This window comes from Daucus carota, chromosome 2 (genome assembly GCF_001625215.2).
Source record: "Daucus carota subsp. sativus chromosome 2, DH1 v3.0, whole genome shotgun sequence".
Lineage (NCBI taxonomy): Eukaryota > Viridiplantae > Streptophyta > Magnoliopsida > Apiales > Apiaceae > Daucus > Daucus carota.
Genome location: NC_030382.2, coordinates 29418082 through 29443877, shown reverse-complemented (window position 1 = coordinate 29443877; position 25796 = coordinate 29418082). Strand labels below are relative to the sequence as shown.

The window sequence follows — 25796 nt, the reverse complement described above, 5'->3', positions numbered from 1 at the left end:
ATCAATGGGATTTTGAATTATTGTGCTTAAATCAACTATATGACATTTTATCAAGAATTCGCACAAAATCAAAATCACATGCAATCCATTAAAACCATAGACTAAAAACAATCCATTAAAATCCCAATCGAATACACCTCCTAAAAATAAAAAATTTAGTCAACCTCTCCAGAAATTCATACGCCAACCATAACCAGCTGTTGTCTATAATTTTCCCCGACCTCTTATGGATGTCTAAATTTGTCGAACCTCTACAAGTCTGTAAGAAATCTGTGTGAAAATTGCACATCATTTATTACCATATTGAACTGATATATTCTATTTTAACAATTTAAAATATTAATAACATACTGTGTTAGGTCCTTTAAACTCACTATATAATATGATATAGTGATCACAATCTGTAACACAGTAAGACAATATGAGAGATCGAAAGCAATAAACTCTTATATTCACAAAGCTTTTAATGGTTACAAAAACTCTCTCAGTGATTTATATTGTATCACTAAGAGCTGCTAGGGTTCTTAACAATATACTCGATAACTCAACTCCTATAGAGTAACCCTAATCTGTGTTTATATAGACACAGTTACAAAATCAATCTCTGATTTGATATCCTATAAATCAGCTATGAATTCTATCAATCAAAGATTGCTACAGTTTTCTGTTTAGTTTCCATAGTCAGCAAATCACTCCTCCGCTTCTATCCTTCCTTGAAGTATATCCGCTTCTGAGCTCTTTCCACGTGTAAACTCTGACGAGTCTTGACTATGTAAACTCTGATCAGACTTTATCAAACTCTGTCAGACTTTACTAAACTCTGATCAGCTTCCAGATTAAACTCTGATGATTCCTGTTCTAAAACAAACTTTAAGAACATTAGTAATCATCAATTATATCTAACAATCTCCCCCAACTTGTGCATAAATATGTTATGTGCAAGTTAACAGATAATTGATGATGTCAAAACAGTTAAGTCAAATGCAACAGAGTTTAACTATATAACAGAAAACTTTTAAAACTTATAGAAACTTTACTCCCTAACTTCATAGACACCATGAGCAGTCTTTAAGTATCCTCTGAGGAGTTCTTTTTCTGCTTCTTCAAGAGCTGCTACCATCTGTCTCTTTACATCTCTTAGTTCTGGATTTGACACTCCAGTTTGATAAATTGCAGCTCTGAGATCATAGATCTTGTTCTTCTTCATTAGGTCCTTATTCAGCATAATGTGGCCTTTGTCAGATTCTTCATTGAAACTCAGAGCACTGACTCCAGCTAATGTCTCTATTTTGGCTGAATTTTTCTTCATCTCAACCAGCTGTCCTTGACTGTTGAAGTATTTTGGAATAAACGGTCCAGCATTTTTGTTTCCTGTAATACCCATCTTTCTTTTGATTTGATCTTTAAGCAGGTTGGAGATGTGTTGGCATGACTTGTTTTTCACTTGAAATATGTGTGATACATATCTCAATTCCTCCCAGTGTTTAGCATAGAGATCTGCTTCAAGTACTCTAAACACTGTTCCATCAGACATGAAGTAGATAAGAATATTATCTCCTCTGTCATTCTTCACCAACTGGACTGAATCTAATTTGTCCATCCTTTCTTGTAAAGCTCCAGTCTTGGGAGCACATAGAGATGAGGGGTCATCTGGTCTTGATCCTATACTCTGATCAAATTTTTCATATTTGGATCCCAGCCCTCCTTTATCTCTTCCTGCTTTACGATGAGAGATTGGTTGAATTGGTCCCTTTTCAAAGCTTATCTCAGTCATCAGACTAGGCTTTGCAAATCCAGCTAATGGAGTAGTTGTTGGTTTGAACACAGCTTGAGCTTTGTCAGAGGTTGTGTCTTTCTTTGCATCCTTATTAACTTGAGCTATGTCAGAGGTTAATCTTTCTTTTTGAGGTTCTGCAACATGAGCTTTGTCAGAGATTGCAGCTTCTGATTTCTTTTCCTTTACAACTTGATCCTTGTCAGAGGTTGTAGACTTCTTCTTATCCCAGCCTTTCTCCAGATGTTCATCTACTTTGCTTTTGCCCTTGGATGTATATTCATCTTCAGAGTATACCTTTTTGACTGGTAAACTCTGATCAGCAACAGTAGATTCCTTGATCAATATTCCTTTTTCTTTTGGCTTGACAGTTGAATTTGCAGGCTTTTGGATCTTTCCAGAGTTTATGGCTTCAACATGTTCCTTCTTCAGCTCAGCTTCCTCTGCAGCAATCAACTCCAAATCCAATTTGGCTTCTGGATTTTCTTGTTCAAAAACCAATCTAGCAAGCTCTTCATCAGTCATGGGTTTATCTGATCCAGTCACTGGTCTTTGCTTAGATCCAGATGTGAAATTATGTGTTGGAGCAGACTTTGTGCTTTGCTTAGACTGTTTTTGACTGTCAGAGTTTGAAACTCTTCCACCAGTCCCTGCTTGAAATCTCTTGTGCTTTGTGAAGTCATCCACATCATCATCATCATCCTTCTTCTTTCTCTTCAGAGTTTGAGTAGTAGACTTGCATTTGACTTTAGCTACTCTCTCCCCCTTTTTGACATCATCCTCATCAGGAATCAGAATTGATGTGATCAGAGAAAGTGAAGATTGGATGGCTTCAAGCTGCTTGGACATCTTTTCTTGAGTTGATTCAATGATAGTCATCCTCTTGTCCAGAGATTCATTTGCAGACACCAGCTTCTGAACATTATCTTTCAGAGGTAGCAGAGTCCTTTTCTTCTCCATGTCATTTGTCTCCTTGATATGAGCCACCTCTGTTCTTAGACCATCTATTGATTTAGATGTCTGGGCATGAGCAGGATGAAATGTCTTCAGATAGAGAATTGTGCCTTTGAGGCTTGACATAACATCAGAGTTTGAAATTTTATTCTCTGCCATAGATAAGAATTCTTCAGCTTTAGTTGGCTCCAGAGAATGCTGGTGGCTCAGCCAGAGTTTATCCCATACTTCATGTGGTGGATCAACCTGAAGATCCCTGGGAAGTGGCTCAGAGTCTGTATTCAGAGTTTGCAGCCTGTCATGATATTGGCTGGTAGACTCCCACTTCTGTTGTAGATGTGACTGAGGAACTTCATTATCATTTTCATCATTGTCATCATCTGAACTTTCATCATCCTCATCATTATCAGATGGAGGATCAGCAACTTTCTCATCAGTCTCTGGAGCAGATTGTTCTTGAGTTTTAGACTTTGATTTGCTAGGCTCTTCACCAGCCTTAGCAAGAGACTGCAGAGCTTCCAAAGCTACTTTGTCAGATTCATCAACTACATCAGACTTGTAGTTTTCTGGAGCTGTATCATGAACAATGGCATCCTCAGGAATTTTCATTGGAGAATGAGGAATTGGAGTGGAGGGGCCATGATCAGATAATGGAGTTTGAGGATCAGACATTTTTGCTCCAGCTTCAGAAGTAATTGGTTCATCACACTTTATTTCTTCATCTACTTCAGAAGATGTAGTAGATGCTGTAGCACCATCAGAGATTGGAACAGCTTGAAGAGGAAGTACCATCAGAGCTTGAGAAGGTTCTGGTAGTGTGGTAGAAGGTGCTTGCTCTTCCTCAAGAGTGAAGTCTGTTATCTCTGTGATGGGTACCTTTGCCCTTGTAGGCTTGTGAGCCCTTCTTTTGAATCTGGCTGGCTTTGGTTGAGGACTGGTTTGAACAGGTTCAGAGGCTGTTGTAGGAATAGGTTCAGAGTTTACAGCATGTGCAGGTTCAAGATCATCATAATCATAGGCTGCAACCAGTCTTCTTCTTTTCTGCTTTTGAGGAGAAGCAGCTTCAGTGTTTACTGGAATCTCAGAGTTTGCTTGGGGCTCAGAGTTTACTTGAGCCTCAGAGTTTAAATGAGCCTCAGAGTTTACTTGCTCATCAGCGTTTGTCGGCGCATCAGAGTTTGCTTTCAGAACATGTGCAGCAACAGAGGTTCTTGTTCTTTTGGCAGTAGAGGGGGCTGCATCAGACTTTGCAGCCCTCTTGGACCTGGATGCAGATGTTCTGGGTTGTTTGGGGATTGTAGGAGAGACTGGAGGTTGAGGCTGTTGTGGTTGAGGTTGTTGTTGTACTGGGGGCATATCCATCCTAGCTCTAACTTGAGCTGGAATTAGAAGAGGTCTTTGAATTGGATACTTCTCATCCTTGGAGATGAGGTCCTTAAACACTCTTTTGTGAAGCCTGAATGGCTTGATCTCATCATCAACATCAAAATCTACCTCACCAACAGTAGCATTGAACAATAATTGACAGAATCTCGAGAAATATATGACCTGTCTATTCTCATGCATTCTTTCACCAATATTTCTAAGAACTAATCTACCAAAATCAAAATTAGTAGAGTAGATCAGAGAATACCCAATCTGCAGCATGTCCATTGGTATGGCATCCCAGTTTGTAGACTTCTTTTGAAAAGCCCTGGTGATGCAGTCGAAAAAGAAACTCCATTCCCTTCTGAGCCCTGGGCGCTTCAGTTGCCCCAATTTGTCAAGTGATTCACTGTAGCCCAAGTCAGTCATCATTGTTCTCAGATTTGCATCTCCATTAGTGATATAAGCAGTGTCAAGCTCTGGCAGGTTGAATGCTGTTCTGACTGTGGCTGGAGTAACAAAATATTCCTCCCCTTCATATGAAAACACAATCGATGGTGATCCCTCTTCACCACCATTGTCATATTTGCCCGTCCTCCAAAAATTTATGATTTGGCTGCCTGAAAGTCTGGCAGGAGCAGTAAGGGCGGTAGCAATGGCACTCTGTGCCAGAAATTGCTGCATGGGATGATAATCCCTTGGAGCGTCGGCAGTGTTTAGAATGGCAGCATGGTTATTGGTAACAAATTCCACACCTGCAAAGATGAATGCTGTAGTGGCCATTAGAACAGAGTTTACACGTGGAAAGAGCTCAGAAGCGGATATACTTCAAGGAAGGATAGAAGCGGAGGAGTGATTTGCTGACTATGGAAACTAAACAGAAAACTGTAGCAATCTTTGATTGATAGAATTCATAGCTGATTTATAGGATATCAAATCAGAGATTGATTTTGTAACTGTGTCTATATAAACACAGATTAGGGTTACTCTATAGGAGTTGAGTTATCGAGTATATTGTTAAGAACCCTAGCAGCTCTTAGTGATACAATATAAATCACTGAGAGAGTTTTTGTAACCATTAAAAGCTTTGTGAATATAAGAGTTTATTGCTTTCGATCTCTCATATTGTCTTACTGTGTTACAGATTGTGATCACTATATCATATTATATAGTGAGTTTAAAGGACCTAACAAGTGGTATCAGAGCCAGCTCTGTTAAGATTACTACAGTGAGATCTTAATCACAATCATGTCTGAAAAATCACAAGCTTCATCCTTTAGAGTTCCAATCCTTAAGGCATCTGAATATCCAGTCTGGAAAGAAAGAATGATAATATTCTTAGACTCTGTTGATCCAGAATACCTTGACAGGATCTTTGATGGACCACATATGCCCACTAAGCTCTCTGTTGGGATTGCAGATGAACCTCAGAAGATGGTTCCAAAAGAAAAGAAAGATTACACCCCTGAGGACATCTTGTCAATTGGTAAAGACTCTAAGGTGAAACACCTTCTGCACAGTGCCCTTGATAATGCAATGTCTAATAGGGTGATTGGGTGCAAAACTGCTAAACAAATCTGGGATGCTCTGGAAACCAGATGTCAGGGAACTCAGGCCATAAAGAAAAACAGAAAAACAATCCTTACACAGGAGTATGAGCACTTTGACTCAAAATCTGGTGAGTCCTTGACAGATCTGTATGACAGATTTGTCAAACTGTTGAATGACTTATCTCTGGTCAACAAGGAATATGATCTTGAAGACTCAAACCTCAAATTCCTTCTGGCTCTTCCTGAAAAATGGGATTTGAAAGTCACTACAATAAGAGACAATCTTGATCTTGGAGAAATGTCTCTTGATGATGTTTATGGAAGACTGAAGACTCATGAACTTGAAATGGAGCAAAGGAGCAAACGTCATGGAGGAAAATCAAAGTCTGTTGCTCTGAAAGTTCAAGAGGAAGCTGCTAAGAGCAAAGGAAAAGCTCATGTCACAAAGTCTGACATTGAGTCATCAAACTCTGATGACTCAAACTCTGATGTTCCCTCAGACTCTGAAGAAAGTGATGATGAGATGATGCAGTTAGCAGCATTGATGGTGAAAAGCTTCAAGAAGTTGGCCTACAAAAAGTTCAACAAAGGCAAAAGTTTTTCAAGGAAAGACAGAAACTCTGACAAAGTTTATGACAAGAAGAACTTCAAGAAGAATGAGGGCAAAGAAGGGAAAGCTGGAAAATCTGACAAGTATACCTGTTTCAACTGTGGTGAAAAGGGACACTTTGCATCTGAATGCAAGAAAGCCAAGAAGGAAAAAGAAAAAGCCTTCATCACCAAGAAAGGAAACTGGACAGATACATCTGATTCAGAAGAAGAAGTCAATTATGCTCTGATGGCAAACACTGACAACAACTCTGAATCTGCTGCAAAGGTACCTCATTCTACTCTTGCCTTTGATACTGAAGATATAACTGAGCTAAGATTGTTTCTTAAAACTTTGCATATCAGCTTTAGAGATCAGACTTTAGAAAATGAAAGATTAAAATCTGAAACTCTAAGTGTGAAGAAAAGGAATGATTATCTAGAAAAAGAATTAGTTCAAATGTTGGAAGTTCAGAAAGAAAGAGATGATGCTGTCATTATCAAAGATGAATTATTAAAGAGGTATGCATCTCTTCAATCAGAACTTGCTAAGGAAAGGAAGATCATTAAGACATGGACTAATTCAGGCAAAACTACTCAGGATATCTTAGGTAGTGGAAACTGGAAGAAGGGACTAGGTTACACTGATAACTCAGAAGCTGAGTCATCAAAAACAGAGTTTGTTAAAACTCAAAAACCTAAGGTTAAACCTGTTAAATTTGTTGCTGAATCCTCTAAGTCTAAACAAAGTAGACCAAAATCAGAGATTAACAACAATTTAAAATCTGATAAGCCCAAACAGGTTAACATAGGACTGATGACTCAGAAACAGCTTAAACATAAGCTTAAAGAGGTAAAGTCTGATGACAGAAACAGGGAGCCTAGGAAAAATAGAAATGGCAAAATTGGAATAGACAAGAGTAATAACTACATGCCTATTCCAAATGCACCTAGGAAGACATGCCATAACTGTGGGAATACTAATCATCTTGCTAATTTTTGCAGGAAGAACAAGGACATTAACTCCTTACCTACAAAGTCTGGAGTTAGAAAAAGTAGTATTAGATATAAACCACAAGATCCATGTTTTCATTGTGGTAGTTTATGGCATTCTATTTATACTTGCAAAGAATATCATAGTTTGTATTATGATTATTATCAATTGAAACCTTCTTTAAAGGTTAATAAAAACTCTGCAAGTACAAACTCTGTTTCTAGTACAAACTCTGTTACAAAGTCTGTTAGCTCAAACTCTGATAATAATAATAATTCCGCTGCAAAAGCTAACAAACTTAATAAGGCCAAGGGATCCAAGCAAGTCTGGGTCCTTAAAACTAACAATTAGTGGTCTTTGTGATTGCAGGGCAACAGGAAGAATATTCTAGTCTTGGACAGTGGATGTTCAGGACACATGACTGGAAATAAGGCCCTGCTGTCAGAGTTTGTGGAGAAGGCTGGCCCAAGTGTTTCTTATGGAGATGGCAACATAGGAAGGACTCTGGGATATGGCAATATCAATCTTGGAAATGTCATCATATCAAATGTAGCTCTTGTTCAAGGGCTAAAACACAATTTACTCTCTGTCAGTCAAATCTGTGACAGAGGATATCATGTTGATTTCTATGAAGAACACAGTGAGATAGTAAGCAAGTCAACAGGCAAAGTGGCAGTGATTGCTCACAGACATGGGAATATTTATGAAATCCACTTGCCTACAAACTCTGAAGGAAAAGCAATTTGCTTGTCTACAAGGATCTCTGCAGAAGAAAGTTGGAAGTGGCACAAGAAGCTCTCACACCTGAATTTCAACTCCATAAATGAGCTTATAAAGAAAAAGCTTGTGAGAGGACTCCCTGAATCACTACTTACATCTGATGGATTATGTGATTCATGTCAAAAAGCCAAGCAGAGAAAGACATCTTTCAAGAGTAAGACTGAATTCTCAATAAAGAAACCATATCATCTTCTACATGTTGATCTATTTGGACCAGTAAATGTACCATCCATTGCAAGGAAGAAATATGCTCTTGTCATTATTGATGAGTATACCAGATACACTTGGGTATATTTTCTTCACTCTAAAGATGAAACAGCCTTGCATCTGATGGATCATGTGAAGCAACTGGATCATGGATCTGAAGACAAAGTGAAGATCATTAGAAGTGATAATGGAACTGAGTTCAGAAATTCAACAATGGAAGAGTTCTGCAAAGAAAGAGGTGTAGTGCAACAATTTTCTGCACCTGGTACACCACAGCAAAATGGTGTAGTTGAAAGGAAAAACAGGACTCTTATAGAAGCTGCTAGAACTATGCTTGATGAGGCTAAATTACCTACTTATTTCTGGGCAGAAGCTGTTCAAACAGTTTGTTTCACTCAAAATGCAACCTTGATTAATAAGCATGGCAAGACCCCATATGAGATGGTGAAGAAAAAGAAGCCAAATCTGAAGTACTTTCATATATTTGGGTGCAAATGCTTTGTATTAAAGACTCATCCAGAACAGCTGACAAAGTTTGATTTAAAAGCTGATGAAGGCATTTTTGTAGGATATCCTCTGATAACAAAGGCCTTCAGAGTCTATAATCTAAGAACCAAAGTGATCATGGAATCCATACATGTGTCATTTGATGACAAACGAATAATGGGCTTAGCAGATATGGATGATCATGAAGAACTGCATTTTGAGAATGAAGAAATATTCTCTGATTCAACAAACTCTGATGAACAGTCAAACTCTGACTGTGACCAAAATACAGCAAACTCTGGTGAAACTTTACAAGTTCATAATGATGAAGCAACTGCTGAGGGGGAGCATCAAAATGTTTCAGGCTCTACCCAAGACTCATCAGAGAATGCTGACTCAAACTCATCAGAGAATACTTATTCAAACTCTGATAGCACAAATTTAGGGGGAGCTACAGAGAATGATCAACAGAATCAGGAGAGCATGGATCAAGGGGGAGGATCCAATGATGAAAATAGTCAACTTCCACATGCTAGGAAGTGGACAAAATCTCACACACCTGATTTAATAATTGGCAATCCAGAAGCAGGTGCGCAAACAAGGACAGCTACAGCAAATGAGTGTTTACATCATTGTTTTCTGTCACAAACTGAACCTAAGAAAGTGGAGGAAGCTCTTCAGGATGCTGACTGGATTCAAGCAATGCAAGAGGAGCTAAATGAGTTTGAGAGAAACAAAGTATGGACTCTAGTACCAAGACCTAAAGACAGATCTATAGTTGGTACAAAATGGGTGTTCAGAAACAAAACTGACAGTGAGGGTGTCATTACAAGGAATAAAGCAAGGCTTGTGGCAAAAGGGTACTCACAACAGGAAGGTATTGACTATGATGAGACATTTGCCCCAGTTGCAAGATTGGAGGCAATCAGAATCTTTCTGGCCTATGCTGCTCACAAGAAATTCAAGGTATTTCAGATGGATGTCAAGAGTGCTTTTCTGAATGGAAAACTGGATGAAGAGGTATATGTTGAACAACCTCCAGGATTTGTGGATCCAAAACATCCAGACTATGTCTACGGGTTGGACAAAGCACTTTATGGACTAAAGCAGGCTCCAAGGGCATGGTATGAAACTCTGGCTCAAATTCTTCTTGAAAGTGGATTTACTAGAGGTACCATAGATAAAACATTGTTTTATTTGAATCATGGTAATGATCTGCTTTTAGTTCAAATCTATGTTGATGACATTATTTTTGGCTCCACTAATGCTAAACTCTGTCAAAGATTTGCCAAGCTCATGCAGTCCAGGTACCAAATGAGCATGATGGGGGAACTCAGCTATTTTCTGGGTTTACAAGTTAAACAGACTGAAGATGGGATTTTTATAAATCAAGCCAAGTATACCAGAAATCTTTTGAAGAAATTTGGTATGCAAGACAGTTCAGCTGCAACTACTCCTATGGCAACAGCAACCAAACTAGACAAAGATACTGGTGCATCAGTGGATATCACAAACTATAGAGGAATGATTGGATCTTTGCTTTATCTGACTGCAAGTAGACCAGACATCATGTATGCCACATGTCTATGTGCAAGATTTCAGGCAGATCCAAGAGAGCCTCATCTGATTGCAGTAAAGAGGATATTCAGATATCTCAAGGGAACCACATCATTGGGATTATGGTATCCTAGAGAATCAGATTTTAGTCTAATTGGATACTCTGATGCAGATTTTGCAGGTTGCAAAATTGACAGGAAAAGCACAAGTGGGAGTTGTCAATTTCTGGGTGGAAGACTTGTTTCCTGGTACAGCAAGAAACAAAAGTCAATCTCAACATCAACAGCAGAATCAGAGTATATAGCTGCAGGCAGCTGCTGTGCTCAAATTCTTTGGATGAAGAATCAACTGTTGGACTATGGGTTATCCTTTTCTAAAATTCCTATTTATTGTGATAACCAAAGTGCTATTGCTATGACAGGAAACCCAGTTCAACATTCTCTGACAAAGCACATCAGTATAAGATATCATTTTATAAGGGAGCATGTGGAAGAAGGAACCATTGAACTTCACTTTGTTCCTACTGAACAGCAGCTAGCAGACATATTCACCAAACCACTCAGTGAAGCAACCTTTACTAGGCTGGTGAATGAGCTAGGAATGATATCAGGAACTGAGTAAACATACTGGTCAGATCTTTCAAATTTCAATTGTCAAATTACCATATGTATTGCTCACAAATTTGCCATGATATTCTCTGATTATTAAAATCTGATGACATTCTCTGATGATATACTCTGCTTGTTATACTCTGATGACATTCTCTGACGTCATTCTCTGACGATAAACTCTGATGTTTGTAAACTCTGAATCTTGATAGATGATCTCAATTTTTTTTTTCTCTCTGAGACAAATAACCTGTGAAGATATTATGAAGCATGATCTGAATTAGTAATCATGAATCTCAGTTCAGTTCTTTAATCTTGATCTCAATTTTGTGCTACTATATTACAACATATGCATGTTGATATCATTGAGACTCTATTACTTCACATATCTTAATTATAAGTGAGACTGATTAATTTGCATTTTCTCTCAGTAAATTAGACAATGATTATAAACTCTGATGCTTTATACACCCCTGCAAATAAGCATGGTACTCCTTTGAGATCTTAGATGTCTATATGACAGTGACTGGGAAGACCCAAACATTTACTGGTATTAAGTAATTGCCAAGATTTTATAATCTATGGTGACCAGTCACAATAGCCAACCAATATAGCCAATACTATTGAAGCAAAATGTCTTACAGGTTCAACAAATTTTACATAATGTCTTACAGGTCCAATTTAGCCAACGATTATAGCCAACGCTGTTGGAGATGCTCTAAACGTAATTACAACTAGTATCTCCGATCTTTTAAAAAAAAAACTTAACTAAAAAATGAGCTAGAAGCGAAAGTTTGCCCTATGCAAAAAATTAATAATAGAACATCATATATATATATATATATATATATATATATATATATATATATAGACACACACACACACACTATTCGATTGTTTTAACAACATAATTTTTAAATATTGAACAAAAAATAACATGTAAAGTAATTTTTATGTTTCTTAAAATATATGAATTGTAATCTAATAAGTAATATCTGGTTTTACATAAATTTCGAGTGATTGAGAATCGAAATAAAACAAAAAATAAGAGCTCGAATGAACTGATTAACAGTTTCATGTACTTTATAGTTTAAATTTTAACCTCTTTTTATTTAATAAAAATTTAGGGTCTCAAAATTTGGGGCCTCTAAGATTTTCGGGGCCTTGCATACTAAAATTAAAAAAATATAACAACCTCTTCAAAAAATCACACTCCACCATAGACATCTCTTAGAGCTCATGAGGATCCCTTAGTTGGAAATTGAGTTGGCATATAAAAAATAAAAATATAGTCAATCTATTAGAAAAATCACTTCAATTACACCCACCCCTTGTCTATCAATATATCAACCTCCTACATATTACTATATTTGTCGAAGGTCTGTAAAAATCTGTAGGAAGATTACATATCATTTAGGGAAATTATGAATGGTACTATTGTGTAATTGGCTTCTCTAAATGGTACCATTTCGTGTTTTTGACTTACAAGTGGTACCACTCAATTTATGATCCGTTAAAGATACTACCATTCCGTCCATCAAAACGTTAAAAACGTTAGTTGGCCGTATTTTTTTCATATTTTTCCTTTAAAAACACATAAATAACAGTTCATATCCATATTTTTCTTTGTGTTCTTGAGTTTTTGAAGATTAAACAACTTTTTGATCATGCTGCCGGTGTCCGTTTTAAGAGTATGAGTAACCAAATCGAATCTTGAGACGAGCTCTATCTATTTTGATCATTAATTTCACGATACAACATCCTTTGAAAACCAAAATAGCTCATGCAGATCAGAAATACATCTACAAATCAATGATATGTCTTGAATAAACTGATCAAGATCCTCCAGAAAAAAACAAAATGAGAGCCATTTATCATTGTCAAATACATGTATGCATACTTATCATCGTTATCTCCTTATTCTTCAAAATATGTTGCGGTATAGATCAACAATACGAAGCTTGCGTCCCAAGAAACTGCGGAAGCTTGAGTATAAGCTTCCCATATTTTGGTTTTCAAAGGATGTTGTGTCGTGAAATTGATGATCAAAATAGATAGAACTCGTCTCAAGTTTCGATTTGGTTACTCATACTCTTAAAACGGACACCAGCAACATCATCAAAAAGTTGTTTAATCTTCAAGAACTCAAGAACACAAAGAAAAAATACAGATATCAACTGTATTTTATGTGTTTTTTAAAGGAAAAATACGAAATAAATACGGTCAACTAACATTTTTAACGTTTTGATGGACGGAATGGTAGTATCTTTAACGGATCATAAACTGAGTGGTACCACCTGTAAGTCAAAAACACGAAATGATACCATTTGGAGAAGCCAATTACACAATGGTACCATTCATAATTTCCCTATCATTTATTACGGATTAATATCACTATTATTTTAAATACTAGAAGTCATAAAATTTTAGTTGTTTGTGATAACATTTAAAAATAATGTGTAAAACTTTATAAATAATATTTTTACTACTTGAACTTATATTTCAAGATACTTGTCTGATATTTATGGTGACTTTAGTGACCATCTTGATACCGTTTTGAGTTCAGTGACCAACTTGATACATTAAGCCCGCTTCAATGACCAACTTGATAATTAACCCCATTTATTACCATATAAAACTGGTATATTTATCTATAACAATCCAAATATTAATAATATAATATATTTACATTATAACTAATACCATCGAAGCACAATGTCTTATGGGTTCAGCAAATTTTACATAATATCTTAGAGCATTTCCAATGGAGTTGTCTATAATCGTTGGCTAAATTGGACCTGTAAGATATTAGGTAAAATTTATTCAACCACATTGTGTTTCGATAATATTGACTATACTAGTTGGTTATAATTCAAAATTAGTATGTTATTTTTTTTGAAACAAAATTAGTATGTTATTAATATTTAGATTGTTATAAATATAATATATTAGTTATGTTAATAAATGATGTGTAATTTTCCTACAAATTTCTTACTGGCCTACAGAGGTTCGACAAATTTAATCATCCACAGGTTAAAATTATAGACAATCAGTCGGTATGGTTGGAATGCGGCTTTTTTTTTGAAAAGATTAGCTATATTTTTATTTTTTTTATGTCAACTCAATTTTTAGATAAGGGGTCTTTATGGTTGGAGATACTCTTACGGGTCCAATTTAGTCGAGAAAAGGCCTTGAGTGTCACCTTTGTGACACATAATGACCCAACTGGCACAATATAAAAATATGGCCCCGGTCTGTCACTCGAAAACCCAACTTTAAGCTGCGTTTCCTAACTCCCCTTGAAACGCCAGACGCACCCACGTTTTGTACTTTTTTATTTGTTATTCAGACAAAACGTCACCTACAGTCACGTTTATAATATATGTTTTTATATTTTACATATACTTTAGAATTAATAGTTTTAATAGTTTTTTGTTTCAAAAAAAAAAAATAATAGTTTTAATAGTTTTTAAATATTTTAGGATTCACTTTTGGATTTTAAAATAATTTATTTATACTTGAAATTAAATTGTTGTTTATAATAAAACTTGAAATTAATAGTTTTTAATATTTTAGGGTTCATTTTTGGGCTTTAAAATGATTAATTTATACTTTAAATTAAATTGACTGACATTAGGGTTTAGGATTGAGGGTTTAGGGCCTTTAGGCCCTACTCCCTCGAGCCTAAACCCTAATTAATGCGAGGCAGCAGGGCCGAAGGCCCTAAAGCCGAGAAACCAGCGAAATAAATAAATTTACAATCGTTAACATTTAGGGTCTAGGTTTGGGTTGTAGAATGATTAATTCAGACTGTATATTAAATTGGGCGACGGTTAGGGTTTAGGCTCGAGGGCGAGGCAGCAGGGCCGAAGGCCCTAAAGCCGAGAAACCAGAGGAATAAATAAATTTACAATCGTTAACATTTAGGGTTTAGGTTTGGGTTGTAGAATGATTAATTCATACTGTATATTAAATTGGGCGACGGTTAGGGTTTAGGATTGAGGGTGTAGGGCCGTTAGGTCCTACTCCCTCGAGCATAAACCCTAATTAATGCGAGGCTGCAGGGCCGAAGGCCCTAAAGCCGAGAAACGGCGGAATAAATTTATTTACAATCGTTAACATTTAGGGTTTAGCTTTGGGTTGTAGAATGATTAATTCGTACTGTATATTAAATTGGCTGACGGTTAGGGTTTAGGATTGAGGGTGTAGGACCGTTAGGCCCTACTCCCTCGAGTCTAAACCCTAATTAATTCGAGGCTTAGGGCCTTCGGTCCTAAAGCCGAGGAACCAGTTTAATAAAATAATAATTAGAAAGTAAATTAACGGTCATTAATATTTTAGGATTCATATTTGGGTTTTAAAATAATTAATTTATACTTAAAAATATTTTAAAGTTGAAATAAACGCTACATAAAATAGCGTTTTTCATTTATTACATTATTACATATGAATGTGTTAAACGTAAGTTAAACCTACGTTTTGCTAAATCCCATTAAAAAGCAAGCCCAATAAAGAAACATAGCAGAACGTGGGACGAAATCCCGTTTTGTGACTGTAGCTGTGCAGAACGTGAAGCGAAGTGACGTTTTACCCGAAACGTCTCATGAAGACGCGTTTTGGGGCGACACCAAGGATCATTTTAATAGATCGTGCCAAACAGGGCTTTTCTGTTAGTAATTGTGCCCCAGAGGGCCAACACCCAATTTAGCCACAGCATATCCAACCATAGAAAGCCCATAGCTAAAATGTGAGTTGACATAGCAAAATAAAAAAATATAGTCAACCACTCGAAAACTCACACTCCAATCATACCTATTTGTTGTCTATATTTTAGTCAACCTGCAATGGATGATTATATTTCTCGAACTTGTACAAGTCTGTAAGAAAATTAATTTTTTTTAAGCAGAAAACTAAAACAAAGACGAGTACAAGTTTGGAGTCGGCTGGAGTGTTAAGAGCATGGTAATTACAATCTGTTCACGCGGAACAGCTTGCTTCTGAAACCCCGTTAAAAAAGAAAACTGGATGATCCTTGGAAAATGACTACTGATCATAAACACCGAGTATTTACAATTTGTATGCTATAACTAGGGTAATCTGCAGTAGGAAAATACACAGCTTCTTATCAAGCAGTGGCAAGAACTATCTAAATGCCAAACATATTTTGCATTTTCTTTTTTTTCTGGTTACCATTTATAACCATCCTAACTCTTGTGATCATCATCAGTCGAGCCCCCATGTCGAAGTCCAGAGCGGTGATAGGTGTTACCTTTGTATTTCCTAGAACCTCGAGGTTTTGTAGAGTCAGTGCCTGATTTCGATGATGGGACACAATGTCGTACATGTAGTCGATGCGTTTTCGACTCCGTCGAGCAACTGCCCCTTATAATAACCAACAAAACCACTTCTTTATCCTGATTGTCTTCTGACAAATAGCCTGGTGCTGCACCATTAGCATTTTCTTCGGAGCTATGGAACTCCTCTTGTCGTACATAAATATCCGCAGTTTGATCAGGTCTGATCACACCAGATGCCGGATTCACCTTACACAAAAACGGAAAAATACGTTAGATGAAAATAAACTAGTACAATCTTTGGTGATTGTCTGAGTGATAATTATAAATGTTGACGTGACAGACAGATGACTAATTTTAATTAGGTGGTTTATGTGCACACATATGGTCCATTATTATTAGTGTGAGTGGAATCAATCATACATTGCCAACTAGATTTGGGAAAAGAATTTGGAAACACTTTTTGGATACCTAGCATTGTCCAAGATATAATTACCTCAAGCCAACGAGGAAAACCATATGAAGCCCTTGAACGGTATTCCAAATGTTCTTCACCGTCCTTGACAGTAGCCTGTCCTTCACAGACTACGTGAAATATGGCATTATCTGTTCCACTCTTGTTGGTGATCCTAAAACTGCAGGAATCTTGGCTTTGTAGGGTTATGCGGTTTGGACTGATACTTGTACAGGGAACGTGGCGTAGCTCTTCTCGCAAAGCCCTTATCGTTTCGTTTGAGTTCATGATTTTCCCCATTTCTTGCCTCCTTATAGATCTATCAACATGAGAAATGTCAACATTGAATTTGCATCGGACAGGTTTGTGGTCACTTTCCACCACTTCCATGCAAGCTTGATACCTGTCAGGAGCAAGGCAAATTAAAAAAGCAACAAGCCAGATAAATGCATGTACTTATGGAACTTACTGTAATATAGAAGCCACTACAGGGCACTCTAAACTGCACTCTGCTTCTTGCTTTGTTCGATTGTCTCGATATAAGATCCTGTCACACCACGCAGGGATGCGCTTCTTTTCTCCAGAATCATATCCTTTAAGAAGAAGATTATCATTTAAAAATATTTAAACAAAGAACTACTGTAATAGGATGTAATACTAATTATTAATCATACCTCCTAAACCTGGTTTCCCAATTTCAAACTTGTAGGTCGGCGGAAACTTGATGAGAGCCTCCCTCATTCCCTGAAACACTTTGCCAGCCTTCATTTCTGCTCTTAATTGATCCTTTTCGCGTAGCCAATCAAAACATCTTTGTGAGACAAAGTCTCTGGCTTCGTCGTAAGTTATTCCAAAAAGTCGGTAATTGAAATCACCACAAAAGATAACCATGTCTGCTTCAGCCAAGTCAGGCTTCCCTTCGTCAGGATTAATCTCTACTGCCTGGAAAATAAAAGATAAACAAGCTTAATCCGGTATAAGCCATTGATTAATAAGTGTATCAAGTAAGTTTTGTATTAATATACGTACATTTGGACCGCGAAGCCCTTGAGCAGCTGATGAGACACCAGCTGCAGCAATAAGATCCATGAGTAATATGTAGAAATGGCCAGAGAGACAGAAAAAAAACAGGTATAGCACTTTACCAGAAGAATTACTCAGAAGGTTTGGTGACCGAATAAAGGCCATGTTTCGATATATATGATCAAAATCAGCATTGCGACGATTGACTGCTTCCAAATGTGCAGCAAAGTGACAGTTCACAAAACACATTATCCGATCATAAACTCTTAACCTCAAGCCAACACCGCCCTGTTTATATACATAGGACCATGTAAACAATGTTTCAACACAAGTAAAATCTTTTTGAAGACGGTAGTGAAAAACCAGGGCCGACTCAAGAAACTTGGGGGCCTTAGGCGAATCACAAAAATGAGGCCTAATTTAAATTTTTTTAAAATATTATACTAAGAATATAAATACAAAATTTTACAATATTTAAACATTACAAATTAACATAGAATCACCCTAAACACACTACTACAAAATTTACTTGCTACAAAATAATATTTTTACATCAGGTTTCACTAGTCTTTATGCACACTACTACATATAATTATATATGTTTATTTGTCTAAATAAATATATATAAAATCGGAGGCAAACAAAATTACATAATATGTAAAATAAAACTAAATTAGTTATATAATATTCATATATATATATATATATATATAACTTTATTAAATCTGAATTTAAAATTAATTAACCTGAAGGGAAAATTAAATAACAATAAAATCTCTAGTGTTTCTTTTTATTTTATATTTACAAGAATGATGTTACATCCACATAAAACAATCATTTGCATATTTATTAGGTTATGGATTTAAGTAAGTGTTTATTAAGTTAGCACAAAAAATAAAAATATGATTAATAATATTGTACTAGTATTTTGATTATGTTTTTGAAAAGTTGATCACACAAAATTTTCAATTTTTCACAAAATTTAGATATTAATTCTTATCTTATTTTTGATTTTGTTATTAATATAATGAAACTAAATTATTTTTTTTCCAAATATATACATACACATATATATACTATACTAGTATAAAATTGGGGGCCTCTTAATATTGGGGGCCTTAGGCGGTTGCCTAAATGGCCTGTACTATGAGCCGGCCCTGTGAAAAACATATTCAGCTATATCAAGGAGCCGGCCCTGTGAAAAACATATTCAGCTATATCAAGTTACCGGTTCCCATAATATCTCAAGGTGTTAGGAGGAGAACTTAATGGGATCTTATGTTATACCTTATTACCAATGGCTCGGCCTAAACCGCAGGCAACGGCGCCAACATCCAGGTCCCCCACATGTGTTCTAAGATTCTTTCTTACCCTGGATTATGAACATATAAATAAGGGTGTAGAAATTATATACAAGAACATGGCATTTAAATGTATTTTGTTCTATTTTGTGGAAAATACTTACCAGATAGCAATGAGCAAGGCTGCCAATTGCCGTGATCCTACTCGTTCAAAAATTGTTCCTTCACCTAGCACCTTTCCGATGGCATCCTGCCACCATTGCCCGATTGAACTCCCTTCAAGTCCTACCTAGAATTTGCACATAACAGATAAGACCAATTCATGTATAAGAAGCCACCTAACACAGTACAGGCACGGACAAACGTATATTTACTGCTAAATCGGATAACATATCAGTATCTGAGTACTTACTGAGGCATTAGTGAGGCCACTAGGAGGCTAATACATGATTATATTAACCTAAAATATTTACACTATTAAGTGTGACTAGAACTCACAGTTTCTTTTGCTGCAGACATGGCAAGAAACCCGGCCCCCATTTCTACTTCCTGTAGTCCGATAACAAGAATGCCTACATCGTTGGATGCAGCACCCAACCATGCCGTAAGGGCATCCTTAGAAGGTTTTCCTTGGCTTACATTCCAAGTTCCAACTAAAATTTTGAAATTCTCTTTGCTCGTATACATAAGTTCTTTTTTGGCTAATTCTGGTCGTATAATTTGATCTATAGGTCCCGGAGCTGCAACAGACCAACCACGTATACCACCATGTGTGGCCAGGCTATAAACATTACCGTTACCAACGACCATTTTTATAACAGGGCAATTATGACCGACCCAACTGGTCGTCAGATTGCCTTCCAGATCCATCAACTGGATCATACCACTGACGTAGCCAACCCATACACGAGACGCGTAGGTGCAGAAGCACAGTACAGCACAAGGATGATGCTGAAAATCTCTCAAACGAACACCATTTCCATCCCACTGTATGATCAGTCCATTAGAACATCCACTATAAATTGTACCATCTGCAGTAACCACCAGAGCTTCTGTCTTTTTAGTTTCCTCAGCAAATGCCCCAGTTCCCCTTGTGGCTACTCGACGAACTGCATCTGCAGCACCCATAATAGCGTGGCGTGAGCGTTGCAGAAAACTAGATTGGCCTTTTTCTTTTTTTGATTTGGTAGCTAATTTCACACTCTGATCATCCTCAAGTACTTGATCTGGCACAGATGACATGTCAACTCTATTCTCAATCTGACCCTCTATATTGAATGTTTTCAACAATTCCCTTGTACGAGCATCCCTGCAGTTAACAAGCTGTCAAATTAATTACAACTGAAATAAATTAGAAAATTATTTTCACAATTCAAAGGTGAAAATATACCATAGGGAGAATGACATAGATGAAGCTGCCCACACTTTAGCTCTAAAATGATCAGACATTAACACCTTCACATCCGACGAAGTTATGTTACAGACCCCATTGACTGTAACTTGAGCCCTGAGATCGATAAATGACCTCTCCACTAACAAAGCAGCCATGTGCCTTTCCTCTTGTGATAGGGAAAGAGACTTTTCGATGGCTTCCCATGGCCAAACTCTTATAGCACCGCCTTCTGAGCCTGTCCATATATCGCCTGAATTCAAACAAAATAGGCATGAATATCTGGAAGAATTATTTATATCAGACGTGTCCCGAGTTAGTACATCTTGTGCATAGTACTTCAGATTGAGAAAATTCACATGAAAATTGACAATTTGAACTTACTGAAGAAAATATCACAATATATCAAGGGATTTTACCATAAGCTGATATTGTCAAAGCAAGAAGAGGAGTACGGTGAGCCTGCCACGAAAGCCCTTCCTTGAAAGGAGTATCATCCATTGCCTGATCCGTCTTCCAGGATCTTAACTTACCATCCTTATGCCCACTCCAGACCAATTTACTACCAACATCAGCCATCATACATAAGGCAGGGGCCGTATTAGCAGACTCGTAAAAAGGAGCTGCATCCTCATCCCCTCTCTTAGCCCTCCCTCCTATCCCAAGGCCAGGTTCGTAGGCATCGGTCAAGTTCCATACCCTAACCCCACACTCCGATCCAGCCCACAATTGCGTGTCAGTGCAAGCAATAGTCCTCAAAAATCTCCCAACCTGAGTCTCTCTAAGTGGATGTGGCCTCAACTCCACACACGTAGGGCGGTTGGGATGCACAGCTGCCCGAATGGGAGCTTTGAATGTGGAGGGGGCACTGCTGTCATTCCCCATAAACTCGGGCATTGTTTGATATTCATCCCCGGCATTATTGGAAGTAGCCTCCCACCGACAAGCATCAGGCGTGGCAGAGTAGGCGCCAAAATCATCATCCGAGGAGCCTCCGTAGGAAATGTTACAACGCATGGCATTGTCATCAAGGCTCTGCTTGCGGTGCTGAGGATGCCGTTTGATGTGAGTTCCGGTGTTAGTACGGAGCTGGTGGCTAAATGGCTTGGTTGTTTTGTGAGTAGCAGGGGTGGGTGCATCAGCATGACCTACACTATCTAAAGCACTTTTCTCATCTTCTTCGAGTCGATCTCCCATTGTTAAGGAGACAGAGAGAGAGAGAGTGAGTAATTTTGTTTGTGTTTTGTGATTGTGTTTGTGCATGCACACAATTGTGAGGAGAAAGATCAGTCAATCTGCATGCGGGTTCAAAGCCTAAGCTTGCTCATGCTTTGTGGTCACAAATCTTTCCACTCTTGTAGGAATATGTGTGTTGCCTGATTGCTTTCATTACTCACCCTCTTCACACAACATATAATATTATCACACAAACAGGACCGGCTCAACAGTAAAGTCAACTAAACATATATTAAAATCTCGCTCAGGGCCTCAAATTTAGTTGAGACGGCCCTGCGCACAAATTATTTCAATAATTTTATAATTATAATAATGTATAACAGATTTTATTTAACTAGATACAAGTTTGGAAATGAAGTCATCAATGTTCCTATCCGAGCTGCCACCTTCGTCCATTGCCTCAATAGCAACTTGTCTCCATTTCAAAGCATTCTCTCTGATTTCCTCCTTGCTATCTCCCTCCATGGCATCCATTATACACGCTGCAACATCTTCTCGCGAGACCATACCACTTTCATCAACTGGAACACGTACGCCAACTCTCCAGATGTCTACAATATATTTCCCATTTGTAGGTTGATCAAACCACACTGGAACAGCCACCACGGGCACTCCCAGGCTCAGTGCTTCGAGGGTCGAGTTCCAGCCACAATGACTCATGAAACTCCCCACTGCCCTGTGAGCTAACACGTCGAGCTGAGGACACCAACTCACAATTAGGCCTTTCTCCGAGGATTCAGAAATGAAGTCACTACTAAGTTTTTCCCGTTCAGAATCCCTGATTGCCCAAAGAAAAAAACTGTTGCTTTTTAACAATCCCCTACCAATTTCCTCCATGTACTCTTGACTGAGTTTGTCTACACTCCCAAATGATATGTAGACTACGGTTCCAGGATCTCTTTCATCTAGCCAGTTTAAGCAAACTTCGGCTTCTGGTTTGTAAAGACTAATGCCATATTTTTTGTCATTTGGTAATTTCTTGTCTAAATACATTGATGGAATTGCTGGTCCAACGGTAGTTAATGGACAGTGGCTTGCTAGCCATTTCGCTTCCTGCAACATTAACACAGCAATTTAGTTCTTTAACTTCTTGTTAGAATATAATATGATCCTGGTAAGCCATCAACTCTAACGTGATTGGAAGACTAACCTCGGTCTCCAGCTTGTCAAAACTATTAAGAAAAACCCAATCTGCTTTCTCCAAACCAGAGAACTGCCTCGAAAAATAGGCCCATAAATCTGGAAATGTGCCAATCACATTACTAGGCATATCAACGGTATCCAGCACTGGCAGTGAAGGCAATGAGAAATTCGACAACCCTTTGTCAAAAGGAATCTTGAGTCTTCCCTGCAAAACATTCAAGTAAATGGCATTCACCGCGCATGACTGAGTGAAAAACGGGGCTCCTCTCAAGCCAAACTGATGGCACATTTCTACCCCAGATGGGAATAACGAATCGATCACTAAAAATTTTACAGGGCATCCATTATTTTCCTGTTTCTCAAGGAGTTCAGGCAATACAGTTGTGATTTTCAGCTTCATAAACCCCATATACGACTGCATGTCATTGGGAATCTCATCTTTACCAAAATCAAAGGTGATGCATTCAAGGCTGATCAGCGGACTGTCGTATAATATCTGCATAGAATCCTGCAGCTTCAGCGGAACCACCATGGTCACCTTGACCCCTTTAAACGCTAAGCGCTTGGAGAACTGCATCATGGGGCTCATATGGCCTTGAGCAGGGAAAGGGATGATCATGACATGAGTTTTGCATGCCAATTCTCTGTCGATTTCTCCCATCTTCGTGGTTTTCTTGGTGACTTAGCAGCCAGAGCCTGGATGTTACAATGAAGCAGAGATGGGAATATATAAAGCTGGAGATGTTTTCTGTATAAAATCTGAATCTACTATGCATGTGGTCTGAGTTATTCAAGTTATCAACTTGTTTTTAGCAGCTAGTCAAATGCTACATAAGAATGATCGATTTATTAATATATTTGTAATTAGCCTCGTGTCTCTGCTATATTCGTTTACATGACAAATTGTTAACAGCGGCGTCACCCTAGTTCCTCCAACAGCCTCCGCACAAAATTAGTTGATAAGTTATGAAGTAGTGAAACAGCTGACAACTGGGGGCTGCACATTATGCCCTTTTACTATAAAGCGTTTCAAGAATTGCACAGATGCTATACAACACCGCCATTCATTTTTAAATTATCATTTGACTAAGAGTTTAATTTGTTTTTTTATAATGTCCCCCTCAATTATTTATATCGGGAACGGGAACAGGGACTCGGCACGCATTCGAATTCTCTCATAATATATATTGTAGCTTGATAAATTATTTTGAAGTTTTTTTCTTTTGAATAAAAGTTTAGTGTTTAAATTTTTATAAAAAAACAATTTGAAAATAAGGTATGAAACTCTGTTTTATACGCGTCTCAAAATGCGAGCAGCGCAAAAATTGTAATGATGTGAAAAGGCCGAGGGAATATTAATTTTATTAAAATTTTTAAATATAATTTTTTAAGATTTCTATTATCTATTTGTAATTTCGAATTTATTATTTATTATTTGAGAAAAACAATAAATATTTTTATTATCAATCTTTATTTTTTTTTATAATATTAATATGAGATTATGGTGTTTTCAGATTAATTTTAAATCATACATTTCACATATCTTCATTTATAAAGGAAAAAAAATATTATTTACCGCCTCCCTTTTGTCTTGGAACAAAATTAGAATTAAAAGAGGTCACATGTTGGTCTTGTATATTGTAAATGGGCATAAGATTAACATATATTTTGATTATCCTTTTGTAATTTTTCTTAAATGTTGAAATATGTTATTAATAGTAGTTTTACTTTTTGTATTTTTGGCTAATTATAAATTATATTTTTCATATATTTTATTTTTTAGTTTATTAAAAAAATATTATTATTTTGTAGTAGAAGTCATTAGAGTTAAGAAGATCTACACTAATTTTATATAAATTTTTTATTTGACTTCCTATTTTCTTATTATTTCTTTTATAATATTAATATATGTTAATGTAGTTGGTTAATTTTTTTATTATTTTAACTAATTTTATATTATATTTAAAAGAAAGGCTTTTTTATACATAACCAAGTTTGAAAGAATTTTTGCGAAAATGCTATCACTTTTTAACACAAATTCCAAAAATACGGTTGTTGCATATGCAACTACATCTGCAACTGCCAGCAACCACATTCAACCAGAAATGCAATTTTGAAAAAAAAAATTGAAAATTATATTTGTTTGCATAATAGGTTGCAAGACAGAATAACCCCTGCAGGGCCAAACATTACAACCTAAAAAACAACTAACACAACAACCTAAAAATCAACTCAAAATTATTCCTTAACTACGAACAGAAATCTAGGCTAGCAATACTCAGATTCGCGACTCAGTTATGCAACTTCGAAACAGACTAATCAAATTAACTATCCCAGCCACTCATTCTTCAAAAAAACTCTCCGACTGCAACTCAATCAAAAAGAAGAACAAGACTCGTATCTACGACTTGAACTTGAACAAAACACACAAGAAATCAGCCACTCTCAGTGTCACAACAAAACACAGCAAACAAATCTCAAGAAATCGAAGCAAAATCCAGATGAATCAATCGTAAACTCAGCTACTCGGCGTGACTTGGAGGTGACTCAGTGCACATCACAAACAAAAGAACAAAAAGACGCAACCAGATGAGGTGCCTAGGCGGGACTTGGCGACGGCGCGCGAGAATAGAGAGAGGTCGGAGAATTCGTCGGCGAGGGGATGGGCGGGAAGATGATAGTGCGGGTTGAAGAGGAGAGAGGGGTTGAAGAGAGATTAATTGATATTAGGAGAAAGAGAGGGGTGAGATGGGAGAGGACGAAAGATAAATAATAAAAAATGAAAAGGTGAATTAGAGAATGTAGTATTTTTGAAATTAAGATTGAAAAGATAGTATATTTGAAAGATTTTTTGGAGGGTAGTATATTTGTAAATAAGATCCAAAAAGTAGTATACATGACAAATTCCCTTAAAAGAATAATGGTAGAGTCTTTATCTTGTAGTACATAACAAGTGTTTGTAATTTAAATTGTATAAACATGTTAATCAATGATGTAAGAGTAAGATAACTCTACGTGATGCACGTTTCTGGTTATAAAGTGACATGACCAAACCAGAAAAACATAACCAAAATTTCGGAATACAAATTATA

At 37.0% G+C, this 25796-nt stretch overlaps 2 protein-coding genes across 2 annotated transcripts; both read right to left on the bottom strand.

Annotated features, from left to right (window-relative positions):
• Positions 1 to 251: 251 nt before the first annotated feature.
• On the bottom strand, positions 252 to 21576 carry LOC108207312 (type I inositol polyphosphate 5-phosphatase 13). The gene is made up of 15 exons (XM_064086820.1): positions 20745 to 21576; positions 20326 to 20578; positions 19434 to 20244; positions 19100 to 19224; positions 18922 to 19006; positions 17757 to 17922; positions 17641 to 17681; positions 17286 to 17553; positions 17081 to 17204; positions 16654 to 17014; positions 16073 to 16406; positions 3436 to 3684; positions 2957 to 3300; positions 352 to 401; positions 252 to 270 (listed from the first exon to the last, which is right to left on the bottom strand). Exons 1-15 carry the CDS (start codon positions 21520 to 21522, stop codon positions 252 to 254), a joined length of 4008 nt encoding a protein of 1335 aa, XP_063942890.1. The 5' UTR covers positions 21523 to 21576.
• A 190-nt stretch (positions 21577 to 21766) lies between these two features.
• LOC108207311 (UDP-glucosyltransferase 74AE2) lies at positions 21767 to 23424 on the bottom strand. Its single transcript, XM_017377770.2, has 2 exons — positions 22712 to 23424; positions 21767 to 22614 (listed from the first exon to the last, which is right to left on the bottom strand). The coding sequence occupies exons 1-2, from the start codon at positions 23363 to 23365 to the stop codon at positions 21892 to 21894; spliced, it is 1377 nt and encodes a 458-aa protein (XP_017233259.1). The 5' UTR covers positions 23366 to 23424; the 3' UTR covers positions 21767 to 21891.
• Between the last annotated feature and the right edge of the window lie 2372 nt (positions 23425 to 25796).